Source organism: Protopterus annectens, chromosome 4.part1 (assembly GCF_019279795.1).
Source record: "Protopterus annectens isolate FY-2018-M chromosome 4.part1, PAN1.0, whole genome shotgun sequence".
Classification (NCBI taxonomy): Eukaryota; Metazoa; Chordata; order Ceratodontiformes; family Protopteridae; genus Protopterus; species Protopterus annectens.
This window is the reverse complement of record NC_056734.1, coordinates 957,056,210-957,075,491: the sequence shown is the minus strand read 5'-3', so window position 1 is coordinate 957,075,491 and position 19,282 is coordinate 957,056,210. Positions and strand designations below refer to the sequence as shown.

At 39.4% G+C, this 19,282-nt stretch overlaps 1 protein-coding gene across 1 annotated transcript in view; it reads left to right on the top strand.

Annotated features, from left to right (window-relative positions):
• Positions 1-19,282, top strand: part of PRSS56 (serine protease 56) — a 2,212,799-nt gene that overhangs the window by 2,067,835 nt on the left and 125,682 nt on the right. Inside the window, exon 13 of the mRNA XM_044070672.1 lies at positions 1,998-2,148. Within this exon, the coding sequence (XP_043926607.1) occupies positions 1,998-2,148 (151 nt within the window). The remainder of the gene's footprint in view (positions 1-1,997; positions 2,149-19,282) is intronic.

The window sequence follows — 19,282 nt, the reverse complement described above, 5'->3', positions numbered from 1 at the left end:
GCTTGCTATAATCAAGGTAGTTAGTGGAGTGGAAAGAAAGGTAGTGTTTGGATGGGTTGGGTGATATTAGAGTGGGAGTTGCAAGGGCATAGCCAGCATGTTTTTAGGTGCGCTTTTAGTAAAGTTTTGAAGTGGGTGCATGATGGTATGGAGGTAATTGTGGGTGGGAGGGAGTTCCATAATTTGGCTATGGTGCAAGAGAATAGTGCTTCACCAGCAGAGTTATTGGCTTTAGTGATCTGCAAGTGATTTTTGTTTTGGATCTTAATGGTCTGGTGGTGCAATAGGGTTGGAGTAGATTCTGGAGGGATGGGACATTTAGTGGATGGTTTTCTAGTTTGTGGGCGAGTGAGAGTTGATGCCATTGAAGGAGGTGAGGTAGTTCAAGCCAGCCCAGTTCAGCAAGTGAGAGTCAGTGGTGACTACGCTAGGATGCCCCTGTGGCGAATTTGGCAATTTTGTTGTAGCAAGTCTCTAGCTTGTTTAGATCGCATTGCCTTAGGTTGGTATTTACTGGAGAGGCATAAAGTAGGGTGGAGATAAGGTGGGAATTTGCTATTGAAATCTTTGCTGCTTTGGTGAGAAGTTGCTTATTTCTGTATAGCGCTCCTAGTTTTTTGTGGACTTTTTTTATGGTCATGGATATGTGTATGTCAGATTTTAGTTTATTGTATATTTCCACTCCTAACAATTTGGTATATTGATAAAAGTGTATTAACACTTGTTTGCAGGGATAATTCACTGGGTGCATGAAGTGACTCTTTTCAGTAAGGTCTAGGGAGAAAAGCCCACTACAAAAGCATGAACATTGTATTTTTTAAACAAAGTAGTAGTTTCTAATGTGTTAGATGTTGTTAATGAAAAATGATCATTGGATGTTATATATTTTGGTGTTGCAAAAGCTTTTCATTCTATTCCTCACTCTCCTCTACTGAAGGTACTGAGCGATTAAATATTAACTTATACATTTATAACTGTCTTAATAATTGTCTGGGGTATCCAGACAGACAAGTTATAGAAGATGACACATTGAAAAAGCATGAAAATAGAAAGGGGTATGCCCCATACTTCTGTATTGGGCCCATTATATTTAGTGTATTCTTGCCATTTGCACCACCCTCTAAATGAATTTGCAGGAGTAATTTTGTGGATGGCTCTAAAAGACTTAGCATTCCATTGATGTTGCTAAAGATCTTGCTGTCCTTAAAGGTTACAAGTAGAGTTATTTGCACAAAAAATATGTGAAGGCACACACATAGACATGTGTATGTGTGTGTGTGTGTGTGTATGTGTGTGTGTGTGTGTGTGTGTGTGTGTGTGTGTGTGTGTGTGTGTGTGTGTGTGTGTATTGGTGTGAAATATCTCACTAAGGACATTGTTTTCCTGCAGTTTACTTAGAGATGGATAACTGTTTCTGATTGCATTAGTAGTAGGTTCTCCCATTCGATTCTCAGCTAGTGTGCGGGGAGTGCCTTTTGTGTGGAGTCTGCATGTCCTCCCCGTGGTCGAGTGGCATTCCGAAAGACATGCGTGAATGGGTGGGTCTTCGTTGAAGGTTGGATGTTGAACTGGCAACTCGGCACCGTGAAAATCTACTGCCAATCATTAGCGGACCAGAGTTCCGCTGTGGCAACCCCTAACTAGGAAAAGCCAAAAGACAACAACAACAACTAAGCGGAGACATAAAATATGCCTTATTAAGCTGCAAACACATAACCCGACATTGCAAAAAAGATGAATGATTCAGACAGTTGCTTTTTGAAGTACACTTTAAAAACTAAAAATATTGAGCTTTGCCATAAACATTTATCTTGATCAGATTCATTAAGTTAGTCACTGATTTTGTTTGGATATTTAGTGTTTTCATTGAAACTTTGAATTTTAAATTCTTTCCATTTAGATGTGCTTATATTACATGCATGTGGTATGCAGAGTTCCTTAATTTCTATTGAAATTTGTGAACTAAGTTAAATTCTTAATCTTGTGTGCTCTTTTAGGATTTTTCAGAAACCACTGTTAAGCAGGTGAATGAGCAGCTAAATCCGCAAGTGAAGGAGCTGAGATCAGAAGTACATATTAGTCAGTTAATGAAAGCTGTCACGAGCAGTTCTGTGGATAAAGGCAATGCTACAGAGCCACCTTCAAGCAGTAAGTGTATCCATTGTCTTATTTGGTTTCCTTCTTCCTTGCCTTCATTCTTTCCTTCTTATTTATAAGAAGCATGCAGTTGGAGTTTGTGTGATTCATTATTCTTGCACTGGATAGTAATTTCACGAATAGTATGTCTGAGGTTGTATCTGGATCACATGTTCTGTTTTAACAATAATCTTTTTTAAGAGAAATATCATTATGAAGATGTGTTTATTCAGCACTTTTGTGATGGGCCAAACGAGTATATATTAGGGTAACTACATGCGGTCCTTATCCATGAGGACCAGTGGTGTTAAGCTGGGGTGAATTTGTGGTTCCCAATGCATTCATCCTAATTGAGTTGGTATAAAGTAAAAGAAGTAGTGTGCCTTATGTGGGGTGGAAGATGGTCCCACAGAAGTGGTATTCTCTGTCTGCATACCTATCCCTCCAGCATGTTCTCTTAATTTCCCAAAAGACACTCAGGTCCCTTAAGGCAGTATTTAGTATACCACTGCACTTGCAGATATGTAAAAGACCTGACAGAATAGGGTCTGTTGCAGCTCAATAAGTAAGGCAGAGGTCATCTCTAAATTGCTTATATGACGTCCAGAGGAGATACAAGGCTTTTAATTAGTCTTTTATATTTTTTATGATTTAGGCCCTTGATATTTTTAGTGAGAAAGCATTGTGGCTGTTACTTCTGTGACAAATGTTTGGATGTTACATACAGAAAGGGGCATTATTCTCATCAATCAGCCTGAATGAGTGCCAAGTACAGTGAAATAATTATGGCCCTGGATCTGGACCACATACCTTTAGATGTAAGTTGTATAATGAAAAATTACTTCCTTACAAAACTGGATACATTATGATCAGAGGACAATTCATTACGGACATGATCTCTAAGTATGGGATTAATGTGTGTGTGTATGGGGGGGTGGTTGACAGTGTGATAGTTACAAGGAGAGTCATACTAGCCAAAGGATATGATTATACATTTTTTGGCATTTAGTTTTAGTCCATGATTTTGACACCAATCATTTGTTTGGGATATGTTCTGTAGTAGGAACCTCCTTTGGGGAGTTTAAGACGGTACCAAGTTTGCAGACATTTGCAGACTTGGTCAGCCTTAAACTCTTAAACTTAGCTTTAACTTGTGAGATTTAATTGCCATAGAGAAGTGATCCAAGGATTGAACCTCAAGTTCAGATAACATGATACTCCTCCTCCTCCATCTTAGGAGAGAAATGAGGACTCCCAGTTAGTGAAAGGACATTTTTGTTTGCTCCTCAACCTAGTGTTGAGGTGCACCAGATCAGAAGTAGCACTAGGTGTCAAATGAGCTAGCCCTGGCTGTGATTAGTTGTGATGTAATAACTGGTTTTGTTTAGAGTAAGTTGGATGTGGAGGAGGTCCAGGACATTATCTTGTCTAGTCAGTCTGGAAATGTGATTTAAAATATATATATAGACAGGCACCTCCTACTTAAGTTTGTCTAATGTAGCGGGCCTGTACAAGTGATAGGCATTGAACCTCTGCACTGATGGAGTACTTTCACTGGTAATTGACCAAGTCTATATGATACTACATATATTGATATTTTGCTAGGTAAGTAGTGCTTGGCCAGTATTTGAAAGCCTAGGGGTGACAGGTGCAAGCCATCTCTTGCGAAGCAATGAGGCTTGTCGAGCATGTCATCCCAAGCTGACAGACACTGGATCCCCTTTGAATGACACCAGAAGCTTAGCCAATTGTTGAAATTCATAATTTTTTCTTTATACTGCAGTATCATTCTTGGTGAGGGCAGGATGCTACTCAGGGTCAGGGTCATACCCACCTGGGATACATAATCAGAGAGCTCTTCCATGTCTCTTTTCATGTAGTCCAGGGAGATATGTCTCAGGTCATTCACACCAACATGAACAATGAAGAGTCATATTCGTACTTGTTCTGGAGTGACCTGAGTGCTTGTGTTATGTGGCGGATTCTGGCTCCCGACAGGCAGCTAACAGTAACCTTCTCCTTGTCCAGCCTAGTGACTGGGACGTCAATGTGCCTGACTATAGATTCACCTATTACTAGTGTGTTAGGTATGTTATTTCACCTTAAGGGCTGTGATTGTGTGGCACACTGATTTTGTGTTTTATGTGTTGTCTGGTTTGTGATGGGAGGTGCAGGGTTTTTGGGTTTCTGCTTTGGAGGTCTCTGATGCTTTTGCAGGTTTTTGTTTAGACCCTCTGAGTATGATTTTGTGTATTTATGTGTATTTTTTGTCAGTGCTGGTTTAGTATGTCTATGTGAGGCTGGAGGTGTGGTGCAAGTGTTAACCATCTCCTCATGACTGCCTCTTCCAGTCTTGGGTGGAGAGTGCTTAGCCTCCAATTTAGCTATATAATTGCATCTCTTGCATATGTTAATGTTTTATGGTAGGAAGAGAGGGTTGTCTGTTTACATGAGGCAGTTGTAACATTGCCTCAGGATACCCAGGTTCACCAGCTGGACTGGAGAGTATACCTGAAATTGCCCTTTGGTCATGTCTGAATAGTAGGGTGAGCTGCTTAGTCGCTTGGTTGGTGAGGGGAGAATAATGAGCCTTGCCCTGCTGGGCAATCAAGTGTCAGGGTATATTAGTGCTTGCTATTAGGTCTGAGCAAGTGCTGGACTGTAGAATGCTTTTTAAGTGCTTAGGCTGAGAGTTAGACTACTTTCAAGGGAAAAACTGAAGAGGAGACTTGGTGGAGCTGGGATAAATTCAGCCCTAGCTAACCTGCGCTGCCCAGATGTGCAAAACCATGCAAACATGGTTTTTACAGCAGGGATTTGGAAGAGATAGAAATTAGCCCAAAATGGCCTATAAACTACTAACCTCTGGGCTGGAACCACTCCTCCAGGGACAGATGGCTGCTCAAAGCTCCCTCTCTCACAGGTGAACAGAGAAACCTCCCTCTATCCAAGTAAGGTATGGGCAACTCAGAAAATTGTAACACAGCCCTTAATTCAGCACTAGCTTGAAAACTGGACTATACTAGCTTAGAAAGGTGAGAAACAAGGAAAAATTTTTTTTTTTTGAAAAGATAAGGCAAAAACAGTAAAAAATACACTTAAAACAGCTTTAGATGACTACAAGCAATCTGAAAAGGCTTTTAAACAAATCACTCTATTAACCAGTAAAAAAAAATCTCAAAACTGAGCCCTGTTCCTGTAGTCTTCAATCAGACAAGTTCTATCTGCACACTCCTGCCACTGGGGTAACCTTCTCCAAAAAAGAAGGCCTGGATTAGTGCTCAAGTTATGCAAACAAAGCTAGATTCAGCAGGCCTGGATCTAGGCTATGCTACAGCAAACAAGGTGCACCAATGTCAGTAAGAAACAGTTCAACTATGCAGGCACTATAAGCCTTTAACCAGAAATTCCCAGCTCAGAAGGGCAGAATCCAGCCTCTCCTCCCACAAGAGTGCAGACCACGAAACTTCTTAATTTAAAATAACTGGACTGAAGCCCAAGTGCTTAAACCAGAACTAATACACTTTTAGAATAACAGACACTGAGCCTTCAATCAGCAGTTCTCAACTTAGAAGGATGTAAGCTACCTGTCCTGCCACAACAGTGCAGAACACAAACCTTCTTAATGTAAAACAACTGGTCTGAAGCCCAAGTGCTTAAACCAAAAGGCTTAGAATGATAGCTACACTTTAATCAGGTTACTACCAAGCAGTAATAAATACAATTGAATACTTTTAAGAAGGCCTGGATTAGTAGTCAAGTTATACAAACAAAGCTAGATTTAGCAGGCCTGGATCTAGAAATTCCCAGCTCAGTAGGGCAGAGTCCAGCCTGTCCTCCCACAAGAGTGCAGACCACAAACCTTCTTAATGTAAAATAACTGGCCTGAAGCCCAAGTGCTTAAACCAGAACTAATACACTTTCACATCCACACATTCATTGAATGACTGCATCTTCTGTGTACTTGTGTGTGCAAGAACTTGAATCATGGCACTTAAAAGGCAACTGACTGTGCGCTTTGGCCAGCATAGCCTGCTGAGTGGTGGACTTGTGAATCTCACTATGGAGTTACCTATATCTATGATATTGGATTGTGTGGTGGTTTCCCTTATGGGCTTTTGACTTAAGACATTGTGACTCTTGGATGTATGTTTCATAGTGGGTACTGCGTGTGTTTGTGTTTGTGAAGTTGCTAAATGTACTTGTTTGTTAGATTACATTTAGGAGGCCATTATGGTTTAGCTAGGCTAGTTTTAAGAGCCTCAGCATATGTAGTTCTATGTGTTTAATATGAGATGATTGTGACTGATTTAGTGTGGTGTTGTGTGGTACTGACAATGTGCTTATTATTTGTTGGGGCTACTTATGAGAGGTTTGCCTCCATTAATATTATATAACTACACCTTTCACTCACTGTCAGTTTAAGTAGTATGTGGTTGTAAGTAAATATGAGACAATTGCTGCATTATCTCAGGATAGACAGTTTTACCAGGCTGGCTACAGAGATGGTTGGAAAAGGCAAATTCATGGTTATGTTTACTTAATAATGTGAACTGAACAGGGAGTACCATCTAAGATGTTAAGAGTTAACTTACTGAAGTGTAATCTTTCTAAAATGAGCAATCAAAATCTAGCCTAAAACAAACAAAGTCTACATAGACTTATTACATTAAGAAGAGTAATGTACCTCTATGCACAATCCAGGGGTTCTTTGGCAACTATTGACTATTAAGTGTACTAGGAATTTGTACAGTTGGTTTTACAGCAACATTAAGGTTCTAAGTACCTTCATGTATACAGTGTGTTGGTTAAATTTGGCCGTGCAATGAGCAGCACTGCATGAGCATGGACAGCTTATAACAATGTAATAAAAATAATAATAGGATCTTAGGAAGTTACTAGGCTATTGGCCCTGAGGTCCTTATAAGCCTAGCCAAGAGTTTAGCCAATGTTTGGACATAATATTTTAATGAGCCCACTGGTTGATAGCAAAATAGCACACTTCAATGATTCACAGCAATCAGAGATCTGGAAATGTCTGTGTTATATATCTGTTATCATTAGAATACAAACTAAGAAAAGTCCAAGACAAATCAAATTAATTACTAAATATAAGTACAAAATTATCATAGTAGCTTAGTAAGAATGAAGAAGTACCAATGCCAGGTGTTTCAAGGCTGATAGTTTGGCAAACCCTGTACCAAATGATCACAATCAGTACTGTAGCTGCTTGGTGATGAACAGCTCTGAGTGAATGAGCAGAAGGACACACAGATACTGGCAGCTTATAACAATGCAGAAAAGCTAAAACATTCAAGCAAGCTCACTGGCCAATATCCGAATAGCGCACTCCAAGATTTTACAGCAAACACTGGCCTACAAACAAATGGCTTTCTGGTTCTTTCTCATATCTATAGAGTACAATCCAAGACAATTCTTAGTCAGACTAAAATAAATACAAAAAAGAAGTGCAGAGCTGTCACAGTAACGCTGTAAGAATACAAGAAATGCATAGTCAAGAAGTCTCAATATTGGCAGTTTATCAAATGCAGTATAAAATTGTCACAATCAGATGTGATTGTTTTGCATTGAGCATCTTTAAGCAAATGAGCACAAAGCCATACAAACACTGGCAACTTATAACAATGCAGAAAAGCTAATTATTTAAATGAGCCCATTGGCTAAAAGCAAAATGACACACGTCAAGGGTCTACAGCAGTCAGAGGCCTAGAAATGTCTAGGTTCTTTCTCTACAAGACAATTCCTAGTCGGATTACAATAAATACCAAAAATAATACAGAGCTATCACAGTAACGCAGCAGAAATGCAAAAAAGTATTTATCACAGCATTACAAGGCAACTTGGTCAACAATGATCATATCATCATTGTTGGCCTAGTATATTTCTCAGTGCATCTTCTGTGCATTGCAGTGCTCTATCCCTATTTATGTAGCCTGGAATTTATAGTATTTTCTGTTATAGTCTTGGAGAAAAAGTACTCATGCGTTTTGTGTTATGACCTTGAGAGCACCAGGCAGCAGGACATGAGGATGACACCACAGAGTGAGACATCCACCAGCTGGAACCACCAGACCCCAGCAGGGAGGCAAATGATGGAATAGCCTTTCACCCAGATTTAAGTGTCTCCAGAAAGGCACCAACAACAGAGGAACAGATCCTGGAAAGGGGCTGGGAAGCTCTGGAACTTGGGAGATCAGCACAAGGGATTGGACCCACCAGGATCAACAACAAAATAGGGCTAAAGTCTGGAACCACTTAACAAAACTGTTGCCTCAACTAGAGTAAGAAATCTTAGGTAAAGATCTGACTTTTATACCTTTTAACAGAAGTAACTTGGTGGAAACTGTGATAGATGTTAAACTATATGTGAAGAAATTGAATCTGAAAGTATTTTTCAATGACAAGGATGAGGACAGAAGCAACCCTGACCCTGATAGAAATGACAATAGTATAGGTTCGTAGGTTCATAGGTAGGTACCAGGCTATCTGTTCGAGGGCATTTATAAGCCTAACCAGAGTGTGTCAGCTTTTGCCACCCCATTGATTAATTAACTGAGCCTCTGTAAAGAAGAGCCAATGAAGTTATCCCAGGGGTGTATTTTCTGCTACCCATCCACTCGTCAAGGTTTCTCTTGAAGAGTGTTAGTGAGGGGCTCTGCCTAATGTAGTTAGGAATTTTGTTCCAAAGCATGGGGAGTCTCTGTGACAGGAATCTATCCCTCCAGCATGTTCTATTTATTGCTGTGGTGAGGTTTAGCTTACTAGAGCGAGTGGCTCACAGTGACTTGGATTTTTTTAGGTGAAGCATGTCCATCAATTCTGAGTTTGACATGGCTTTGTAAGTCAGGCAGAGATCACCTCTGAGTAAGTGATATGCGACAGAGTACAGCTGTAGTTTTTCCAATCGGGCTGCATAGGACATATGTTTGAGGCCAGTAATCCTCTTGGTGAGGTACTTTGTGGTCTTTCCAGCTACTGGAAGTGTCTTGTGAGGTACATCCCAAATGGGGCATTGTACTCTATGCTGGGTCTGATGAGTGATGAGTAGAGGAGCACTATAACCTCTTTATTTCTAGATGTGAACCCTTTAGTAATTAAATGGGCTACATAGAAGGATTTCCTAACTACTTTGGCAATATGATTGTCGAAGGAGAGATTACTATCTACCTGGGTCCCCAGATCTCTTATTACCTCTTCTGTATTAAGGGGGCTGCCACCTATGTGGTAATTCATGGGTGTTTTGTTTTTCCCAAACGGGATGACTATGCATTTTTTGGCATTTAGCTTGAGACCATGACTTTGACACCAGGTGTCTGTCTCAGTAAGGCCCTTTTGGAGAATGTCCGTGTCAGCCGGAGAGTCAATTACGGCTCCCAGTTTGCAGTCATTGGCGAAGTTGGTTAGCCATAGTCCTCCTGTGTTTGCCTGTACTTCTGAGAAGTATATGCCGAACAGTAGTGGTCCCAGAACCGAGACTTGTGAGACACCACTTGTGACTGGTTTAGAGTCAGACCTGGAGACCGCTATTCTTACCGTGTGAGTTCTGTCTGTAAGCCAGTTGGTAACCCATCTCGTGATGTAGGGGTTTATGTTCACGTTGATAAGTTTTTCTATAATTCCAGAGTGGGGAATGGTGTCAAAAGCCTTGGCGAGGTCAAGGTGGCTGTGTGAACCCCCTTCCCCTTACATTCCCCTCATCTATGGCCTTGGTGACTGTCTCGAAGAAGTCAACCAGGTTTAGTAGGCATGATCTGCCCTTAACAAAGCCAAACTGGGGTGAGTCAAGTGTTTGGAGGTTCCCAATGTCTTTGTTAATGAATTCCATGATGATTCATTCCATAGCCTTGCAGATCAGGCTAGTCAGGCTTAGATAGTTACCAGAGTCAGTTGTGGCCCCTCCTTTGTGGACCGGAATAACCGTCGCTGTGTGCCATTCTATGGGCACATAGTCTGTGGAGAGGCTGAGGTTGAACAGTGTGTTTAGGTGGGGGGTTAGTTCATTCTGCAGTTTGTGCAAGACACAGCCTGGGACACCATCTGGCTCCATTCATGCTGTGCTTTTGGCTTTTAAAAGGGCTGTTTCACCTGTGCGTCTGTGATTTCCGGGACACTACACTTTTCCGGTATTGTTGTGGGCCCTTTTGGGGGTGTGAAGGGGGTGAAGTTTGCACTGAATCTATCTGCCAGGATGTTGGCAATATCAGTAGGTTCAGTATATTTTGTGCTATTTTGCACTAGCTCAGAGCTTATCTGTGAGTTGCCACTTAGATTCTTGACATAGCTAAAGAAGGTAACACTACAAACTAGGAACAGTCCACAAATAATAAACACGAACACACACAGTTCCTAAAGCACAGTTTGCCCAGCACAAAAGGCACTAATAGACACGTCAGGTAAATCTTCAGAAGTTTATTCCACATCAAGGTTAAGCGCTTTCATCACACCGTGACTTCTTCAGAACACTACTAACCATTCTCCAAACACTTTTATATAATTAATACATCACATGACCCAAAGCATTCAAACACCTGACATACTTATCTAATTAAGAAAATACCTTTTAAAAGTGCTAAAAGACTCACTAAAACTATCATAAATTCCCCTTAAATAAATACATTTTAAAAAAAAACATACATGCATATTTGCATTCATCCTGGTATGCAATTTAATAAATCTTCACCATAGTAAAAATCTTATACTATATTCGACAACATTTTATATACATTTCAGTAATATATTTAATAAAACATAATAAGACGAGGTGTGGATGACCTCCCCTCTTTTAGACTCATACTGCCTATATATACCCAGTATTGTCCAAAATTGGTTTGATTGATATATGATCATTGATTCCCGGGTATTCAGAGGCATTGAGCCTAATTTGCCACCTAACCTCTCTATCACTAACTTTCTTTTTTATATCTCCCCCCCTCACGTTGTCATTGACGTGTTCCAAGATACCAAATTTAAACTTTGAGCATTCTTTGTTATCTCTCAAGTGCTTCCACAGAGCGTTGTTCTCGTCTTTTTTCCTTATACTGTAATAGTGATCATACATTCTATTACGTAGGCATCTATTTGTCATGCCTACGTAAAAACCTGGACAGTTGGTGCACATAGCCAAATACACTAGATTTTTAGTCCTACAATTCCCCCTGTAGAAACTGATTTTGGCTTTATTGAAGTTTTGCAGAGTGACAGTTAATTCCTCACAAATGTATTGGCATTGCTGACAGGTCCCACATTTGCTTGTTCCCTTGGGTACCTTACTTGATTTCTTATTATCTTTCCTTTCCAAAAGACTTTTCATGTTTAACCCGTTCTTGTGGACAAAACAGGGCTCATTCCCCACTATCCTCAAAACTTCACTGTCAGCATACAACACTTTCCAATTTCTCTGTAATATTTCTTTAATGTCTCTACTATATTTGGAATGCTGTATAATACAAGCCCTTTTGAATTTCCTACTATCTACGTCCCAACCTACTACCTGGTCTTTACTCACTATATCTGTACCTTGTTTGTTCCCCAATAAGGGCTTGTACTTGTTTCCCCATTCCTTAGTAACGTATTCACTTACATCCTCTATCAGGTCCATAGGGTAACCCCTCTCCCTAAAAAATTCCTTCACCTTGCACATTTCCTCCACCACTTCATTCTCTTGAGACGTCATACGAGCCACCCTGATACATTGCCCTTTTTTTTTTTTGGGCCATTGGATGGCTACTTGAAAAGTGCAAATATGAATTACTGAACGTATTTTTTCTATATATGTTAGATTTAAATTTTCCATCTTCAATACTTATCCTAACATCCAGGTACGGTATAGTCACCCTATCTTTATTGAAAGTAAATTTGAAGCTCTCACTACATGTGTTTAAGTATGCACAAAATTCATTCAACTCATTGCTGTTACCACTCCACAATACAAATATGTCGTCCAAAAATCTTAGGTAACAAGTAACATACTTGTACCATTTAGATTTGAAGACAGATTCTTTTTCCCAATCGAATACCACCAGGTTCGCATATATGGGGGCACATGCTGCCCCCATAGCAACTCCCTTAATCTGCTGGTGGTATTCCCCTTCAAAATAAATGTAATTGTGCGCTAACACTGTCTCCATAAATTCTAACAATAAAATACTTTTCTCACTAGATGTCACCCCAAGACTATGCATACTCTCATGAAACCTTAATAGACCCTCCTCCTTAGGTATGCTGGAAAAAAGGTCTATAACATCGATGGTCACTAACCATTCAACACCTTTCACCAACTCAGGTTGAAGTCTACCAAGGAAATCCCATGAATCATATACTAAGTGTGGTATTTTCCGTAATGCTGGTTTAAGCCATTTATCAATCACCCTTCCCAAAGGGAAGGTTTTGGCCTGACTTCCTGATATTATAGGCCTAAAAGGGGGGTCCTGTACACTCTTATGGACCTTGGGGATACCTACAATGGTGCCTATTATTGGGTGTTCTACCTTCAAAAATTTATATAATTCATTACCTATCCTTTCTTCCAATAATAAGTCCTCTAACATCATGTCCACTTTATGGTACCCTATATGTACTTCATTTCTTGAGGACACTTTGTATTTGCCAGATTTTAACAACAATTCCATAATTTTATTTTTATAGTCACTATAATAGTACAAAACTACCCCCCCCCCCCTTGTCCGGTTTCATAATCCGGATCCTGTTGTCTCCCTGCATCTCCTTCAATGTATTGTATTCATCACAAGTTAAATTGAATCTAGTTCCTAACTTGCTATGCTTGCTATATTTGTACAAATCATTTATCACTAATTTCTCATAGATTTCCAATATATTGTTCAAGGGGGGTGTGTATGTACTCTTAGTACTAAACTCTTTAGGTGCATATACGGTACCATCAAACTTCACACTTAAATTTAGTTTCCTAATGTACTTCTTGACATCAAGTATACAGTCGACCAAATTGAAAGTCCCTTCAGGAATAAATTTCATCCCCTTGGAGAACAACGTAAAATGTTCCTTCCTAAGTACCACATCTGTGTAATTGTATATGTGAAAGTTGTCAAATGAGCTCACTATCTCATTGATCCTGACTATCTTGGGGTGGTTATTCTCGGGACAGACCACAGGGTTTGTTTTTGTAATTGTACTTGTAATGGTGGTCTTGCCCCACCCTCCCCCCCATGTATTCTCCCCTCCCTCTCGAAAACCCCATTTGATCCCCTTCCCACTCTTGATGTCTCTCTAAAAAAACTTCACCACGTGATCTCTCCTCATAATTGTTATAGTGGTTGTCCCTATATTTATAATTGTTGAACCTCTTGGGTCCCTGATGACTATAATTGACCCCCCCAGCATAACCATTCTTTTTAACTCCCTTGAATTTGTCCTGCTGAAAATTGTTCCTACTCTTTTCCCACATATACACATCACCTTTTTTGTACTGCTCTATGTCTCTATTTAATTTGTTACATTTCCGTTCATACTGTTTTTCAATAATGCCAGCCACCCAATTGAACTGGGATTCATAGTACATTTCAAACTCCTCATACATTAGATCATGGACAATGATATCATTCAAGTCATCCAATTCAGTTAATAACATGCAAATTCTTTTGTCATTGCATTCCATTATAAACTTTATAAAGGAAAACCCAAAGCCATCAAATAACTTGTTACATTCATTTTTACTGTTTTCATCCATTGTGACCCCCATAGGAGTCTTAAAAAACCGAAGCCCCATAGGTACTACATTATTGTCCAAACATTTCTTTAAATAATTATTGTCAAGTTGTAAGCTTTTCAGTGCTTTAAGCTTCTTGCCAAACAAAAAAATAGTGTCTTTTAAGCTTTTTTCACCTGTTACACTGTCATGAACATTTTTACTGACTGCATCACTCCCATTGACTCCAAACTCGTACTGACCCTCTAAAAATGTATGGTAGTTGTAGCGCGCATGAGGAGTGTGAGAAAAAATTTGTTTTACAGTACCTTTGTCTCTCCCATGCGCCGCAAAGGCGTAAGTCTTTTTAGGGACAGTCCGTTTCGGCCTCGCTCCCGACAAGTATAATTCCCCTTCCGATCCGTTCCTGCTGGCTCCTGGTAGTGATTTCTCCTGTCCTAGGTCCTCGGAACGCGATCTAATGGAAGCCGGCTTGTCTTTGGAGTTCCCATCCGAACGGCCGCCATTGTGCGTCTCACATCCCTCTTGTCTGTTTCCTCCACGCGTCCACTCTGCAAAACTTCAATAAAGCCAAAATCAGTTTCTACAGGGGGAATTGTAGGACTAAAAATCTAGTGTATTTGGCTATGTGCACCAACTGTCCAGGTTTTTACGTAGGCATGACAAATAGATGCCTACGTAATAGAATGTATGATCACTATTACAGTATAAGGAAAAAAGACAAGAACAACGCTCTGTGGAAGCACTTGAGAGATAACAAAGAATGCTCAAAGTTTAAATTTGGTATCTTGGAACACGTCAATGACAACGTGAGGGGGGGAGATATAAAAAAGAAAGTTAGTGATAGAGAGGTTAGGTGGCAAATTAGGCTCAATGCCTCTGAATACCCGGGAATCAATGATCATATATCAATCAAACCAATTTTGGACAATACCGGGTATATATAGGCAGTATGAGTCTAAAAGAGGGGAGGTCATCCACACCTCGTCTTATTATGTTTTATTAAATATATTACTGAAATGTATATAAAATGTTGTCGAATATAGTATAAGATTTTTACTATGGTGAGGATTTATTAAATTGCATACCAGGATGAATGCAAATATGCATGTATGTTTTTTTAAAATGTATTTATTTAAGGGGAATTTATGATAGTTTTAGTGAGTCTTTTAGCACTTTTAAAAGGTATTTTCTTAATTAGATAAGTATGTCAGGTGTTTGAATGCTTTGGGTCATGTGATGTATTAATTATATAAAAGTGTTTGGAGAATGGTTAGTAGTGTTCTGAAGAAGTCACGGTGTGATGAAAGCGCTTAACCTTGATGTGGAATAAACTTCTGAAGATTTACCTGACGTGTCTATTAGTGCCTTTTGTGCTGGGCAAACTGTGCTTTAGGAACTGTGTGTGTTCGTGTTTATTATTTGTGGACTGTTCCTAGTTTGTAGTGTTATCTGTTGAGGGGGTGAACATGGACTCACTGGACGAATTGCCGTCTATTTTTTCTCCAAGGAGAGATGAAATAAAGTGTTTGCAGTCGGAAATGGCCATTATGCGAGGTGAGCTAACAAGATTGTTAGAACTAATGTCACAACCTAACTCTACTGCTGCTAAGGTGAAACCGATGATGTCAACGCGTGGAGGAAACAGACAAGAGGGATGTGAGACGCACAATGGCGGCCGTTCGGATGGGAACTCCAAAGACAAGCCGGCTTCCATTAGATCGCGTTCTGAGGACCTAGGACAGGAGAAATCACTACCAGGAGCCAGCAGGAACGGATCGGAAGGGGAATTATACTTGTCGGGAGCGAGGCCGAAACGGACTGTCCCTAAAAAGACTTACGCCTTTGCGGCGCATGGGAGAGACAAAGGTACTGTTAAACAAACTTTTTCTCACACTCCTCATGCGCGCTACAGCTACCATACATTTTTAGAGGGTCAGTACGAGTTTGGAGTCAACGGGAGTGATGCAGTCAGTAAAAATGTTCATGACAGTGTAACAAGTGAAAAAAGCTTAAAAGACACTATTTTTTTGTTTGGCAAGAAGCTTAAAGCACTGAAAAGCTTACAACTTGACAATAATTATTTAAAGAAATGTTTGGACAATAATGTAGTACCTATGGGGCTTCGGTTTTTTAAGACTCCTATGGGGGTCACAATGGATAAAAACAGTAAAAATGAATGTAACAAGTTATTTGATGGCTTTGGGTTTTCCTTTATAAAGTTTATAATGGAATGCAATGACAAAAGAATTTGCATGTTATTAACTGAATTGGATGACTTGAATGATATCATTGTCCATGATCTAATGTATGAGGAGTTTGAAATGTACTATGAATCCCAGTTCAATTGGGTGGCTGGCATTATTGAAAAACAGTATGAACGGAAATGTAACAAATTAAATAGAGACATAGAGCAGTACAAAAAAGGTGATGTGTATATGTGGGAAAAGAGTAGGAACAATTTTCAGCAGGACAAATTCAAGGGAGTTAAAAAGAATGGTTATGCTGGGGGGGTCAATTATAGTCATCAGGGACCCAAGAGGTTCAACAATTATAAATATAGGGACAACCACTATAACAATTATGAGGAGAGATCACGTGGTGAAGTTTTTTTAGAGAGACATCAAGAGTGGGAAGGGGATCAAATGGGGTTTTCGAGAGGGAGGGGAGAATACATGGAGGGGAGGGGGGGCAAGACCACCATTACAAGTACAATTACAAAAACAAACCCTGGGGTCTGTCCCCGAGAATAACCACCCCAAGATAGTCAGGATCAATGAGATAGTGAGCTCATTTGACAACTTTCACATATACAATTACACAGATGTGGTACTTAGGAAGGAACATTTTACGTTGTTCTCCAAGGGGATGAAATTTATTCCTGAAGGGACTTTCAATTTGGTCGACTGTATACTTGATGTCAAGAAGTACATTAGGAAACTAAATTTAAGTGTGAAGTTTGATGGTACCGTATATGCACCTAAAGAGTTTAGTACTAAGAGTACATACACACCCCCCTTGAACAATATATTGGAAATCTATGAGAAATTAGTGATAAATGATTTGTACAAATATAGCAAGCATAGCAAGTTAGGAACTAGATTCAATTTAACTTGTGATGAATACAATACATTGAAGGAGATGCAGGGAGACAACAGGATCCGGATTATGAAACCGGACAAGGGGGGTGGGGTAGTTTTGTACTATTATAGTGACTATAAAAACAAAATTATGGAATTGTTGTTAAAATCTGGCAAATACAAAGTGTCCTCAAGAAATGAAGTACATATAGGGTACCATAAAGTGGACATGATGTTAGAGGACTTAATATTGGAAGAAAGGATAGGTAATGAATTATATAAATTTTTGAAGGTTGAACACCCAATAATAGGCACCATTGTAGGTATCCCCAAGGTCCATAAGAGTGTACAGGACCCCCCTTTTAGGCCTATAATATCAGGAAGTCAGGCCAAAACCTTCCCTTTGGGAAGGGTGATTGATAAATGGCTTAAACCAGCATTACGGAAAATACCACACTTAGTATATGATTCATGGGATTTCCTTGGTAGACTTCAACCTGAGTTGGTGAAAGGTGTTGAATGGTTAGTGACCATCGATGTTATAGACCTTTTTTCCAGCATACCTAAGGAAGAGGGTCTATTAAGGTTTCATGAGAGTATGCATAGTCTTGGGGTGACATCTAGTGAGAAAAGTATTTTATTGTTAGAATTTATGGAGACAGTGTTAGCGCACAATTACATTTATTTTGAAGGGGAATACCACCAGCAGATTAAGGGAGTTGCTATGGGGGCAGCATGTGCCCCCATATATGCGAACCTGGTGGTATTCGATTGGGAAAAAGAATTTGTCTTCAAACCTAAATGGTACAAGTATGTTACTTGTTACCTAAGATTTTTGGATGACATATTTGTATTGTGGAATGGTAACAGCAATGAGTTGAATGAATTTTGTGCATACTTAAACACATGTAGTGAGAGCTTCAAATTTACTTTCAATAAAGATAGGGTGACTATACCGTACCTGGATGTTAGGATAAGTATTGAAGATGGAAAATTTAAATCTAACATATATAGAAAAAATACGTTCAGTAATTCATATTTGCACTTTTCAAGTAGCCATCCAATGGCCCAAAAAAGAAATATAATAAAAGGGCAATGTATCAGGGTGGCTCGTATGACGTCTCAAGAGAATGAAGTGGTGGAGGAAATGTGCAAGGTGAAGGAATTTTTTAGGGAGAGGGGTTACCCTATGGACCTGATAGAGGATGTAAGTGAATACGTTACTAAGGAATGGGGAAACAAGTACAAGCCCTTATTGGGGAACAAACAAGGTACAGATATAGTGAGTAAAGACCAGGTAGTAGGTTGGGACGTAGATAGTAGGAAATTCAAAAGGGCTTGTATTATACAGCATTCCAAATATAGTAGAGACATTAAAGAAATATTACAGAGAAATTGGAAAGTGTTGTATGCTGACAGTGAAGTTTTGAGGATAGTGGGGAATGAGCCCTGTTTTGTCCACAAGAACGGGTTAAACATGAAAAGTCTTTTGGAAAGGAAAGATAATAAGAAATCAAGTAAGGTACCCAAGGGAACAAGCAAATGTGGGACCTGTCAGCAATGCCAATACATTTGTGAGGAATTAGCTGTCACTCTGCAAAACTTCAATAAAGCCAAAATCAGTTTCTACAGGGGGAATTGTAGGACTAAAAATCTAGTGTATTTGGCTATGTGCACCAACTGTCCAGGTTTTTACGTAGGCATGACAAATAGATGCCTACGTAATAGAATGTATGATCACTATTACAGTATAAGGAAAAAAGACGAGAACAACGCTCTGTGGAAGCACTTGAGAGATAACAAAGAATGCTCAAAGTTTAAATTTGGTATCTTGGAACACGTCAATGACAACGTGAGGGGGGGAGATATAAAAAAGAAAGTTAGTGATAGAGAGGTTAGGTGGCAAATTAGGCTCAATGCCTCTGAATACCCGGGAATCAATGATCATATATCAATCAAACCAATTTTGGACAATACCAGGTATATATAGGCAGTATGAGTCTAAAAGAGGGGAGGTCATCCACACCTCGTCTTATTATGTTTTATTAAATATATTACTGAAATGTATATAAAATGTTGTCGAATATAGTATAAGATTTTTACTATGGTGAGGATTTATTAAATTGCATACCAGGATGAATGCAAATATGCATGTATGTTTTTTTAAAATGTATTTATTTAAGGGGAATTTATGATAGTTTTAGTGAGTCTTTTAGCACTTTTAAAAGGTATTTTCTTAATTAGATAAGTATGTCAGGTGTTTGAATGCTTTGGGTCATATGATGTATTAATTATATAAAAGTGTTTGGAGAATGGTTAGTAGTGTTCTGAAGAAGTCACGGTGTGATGAAAGCGCTTAACC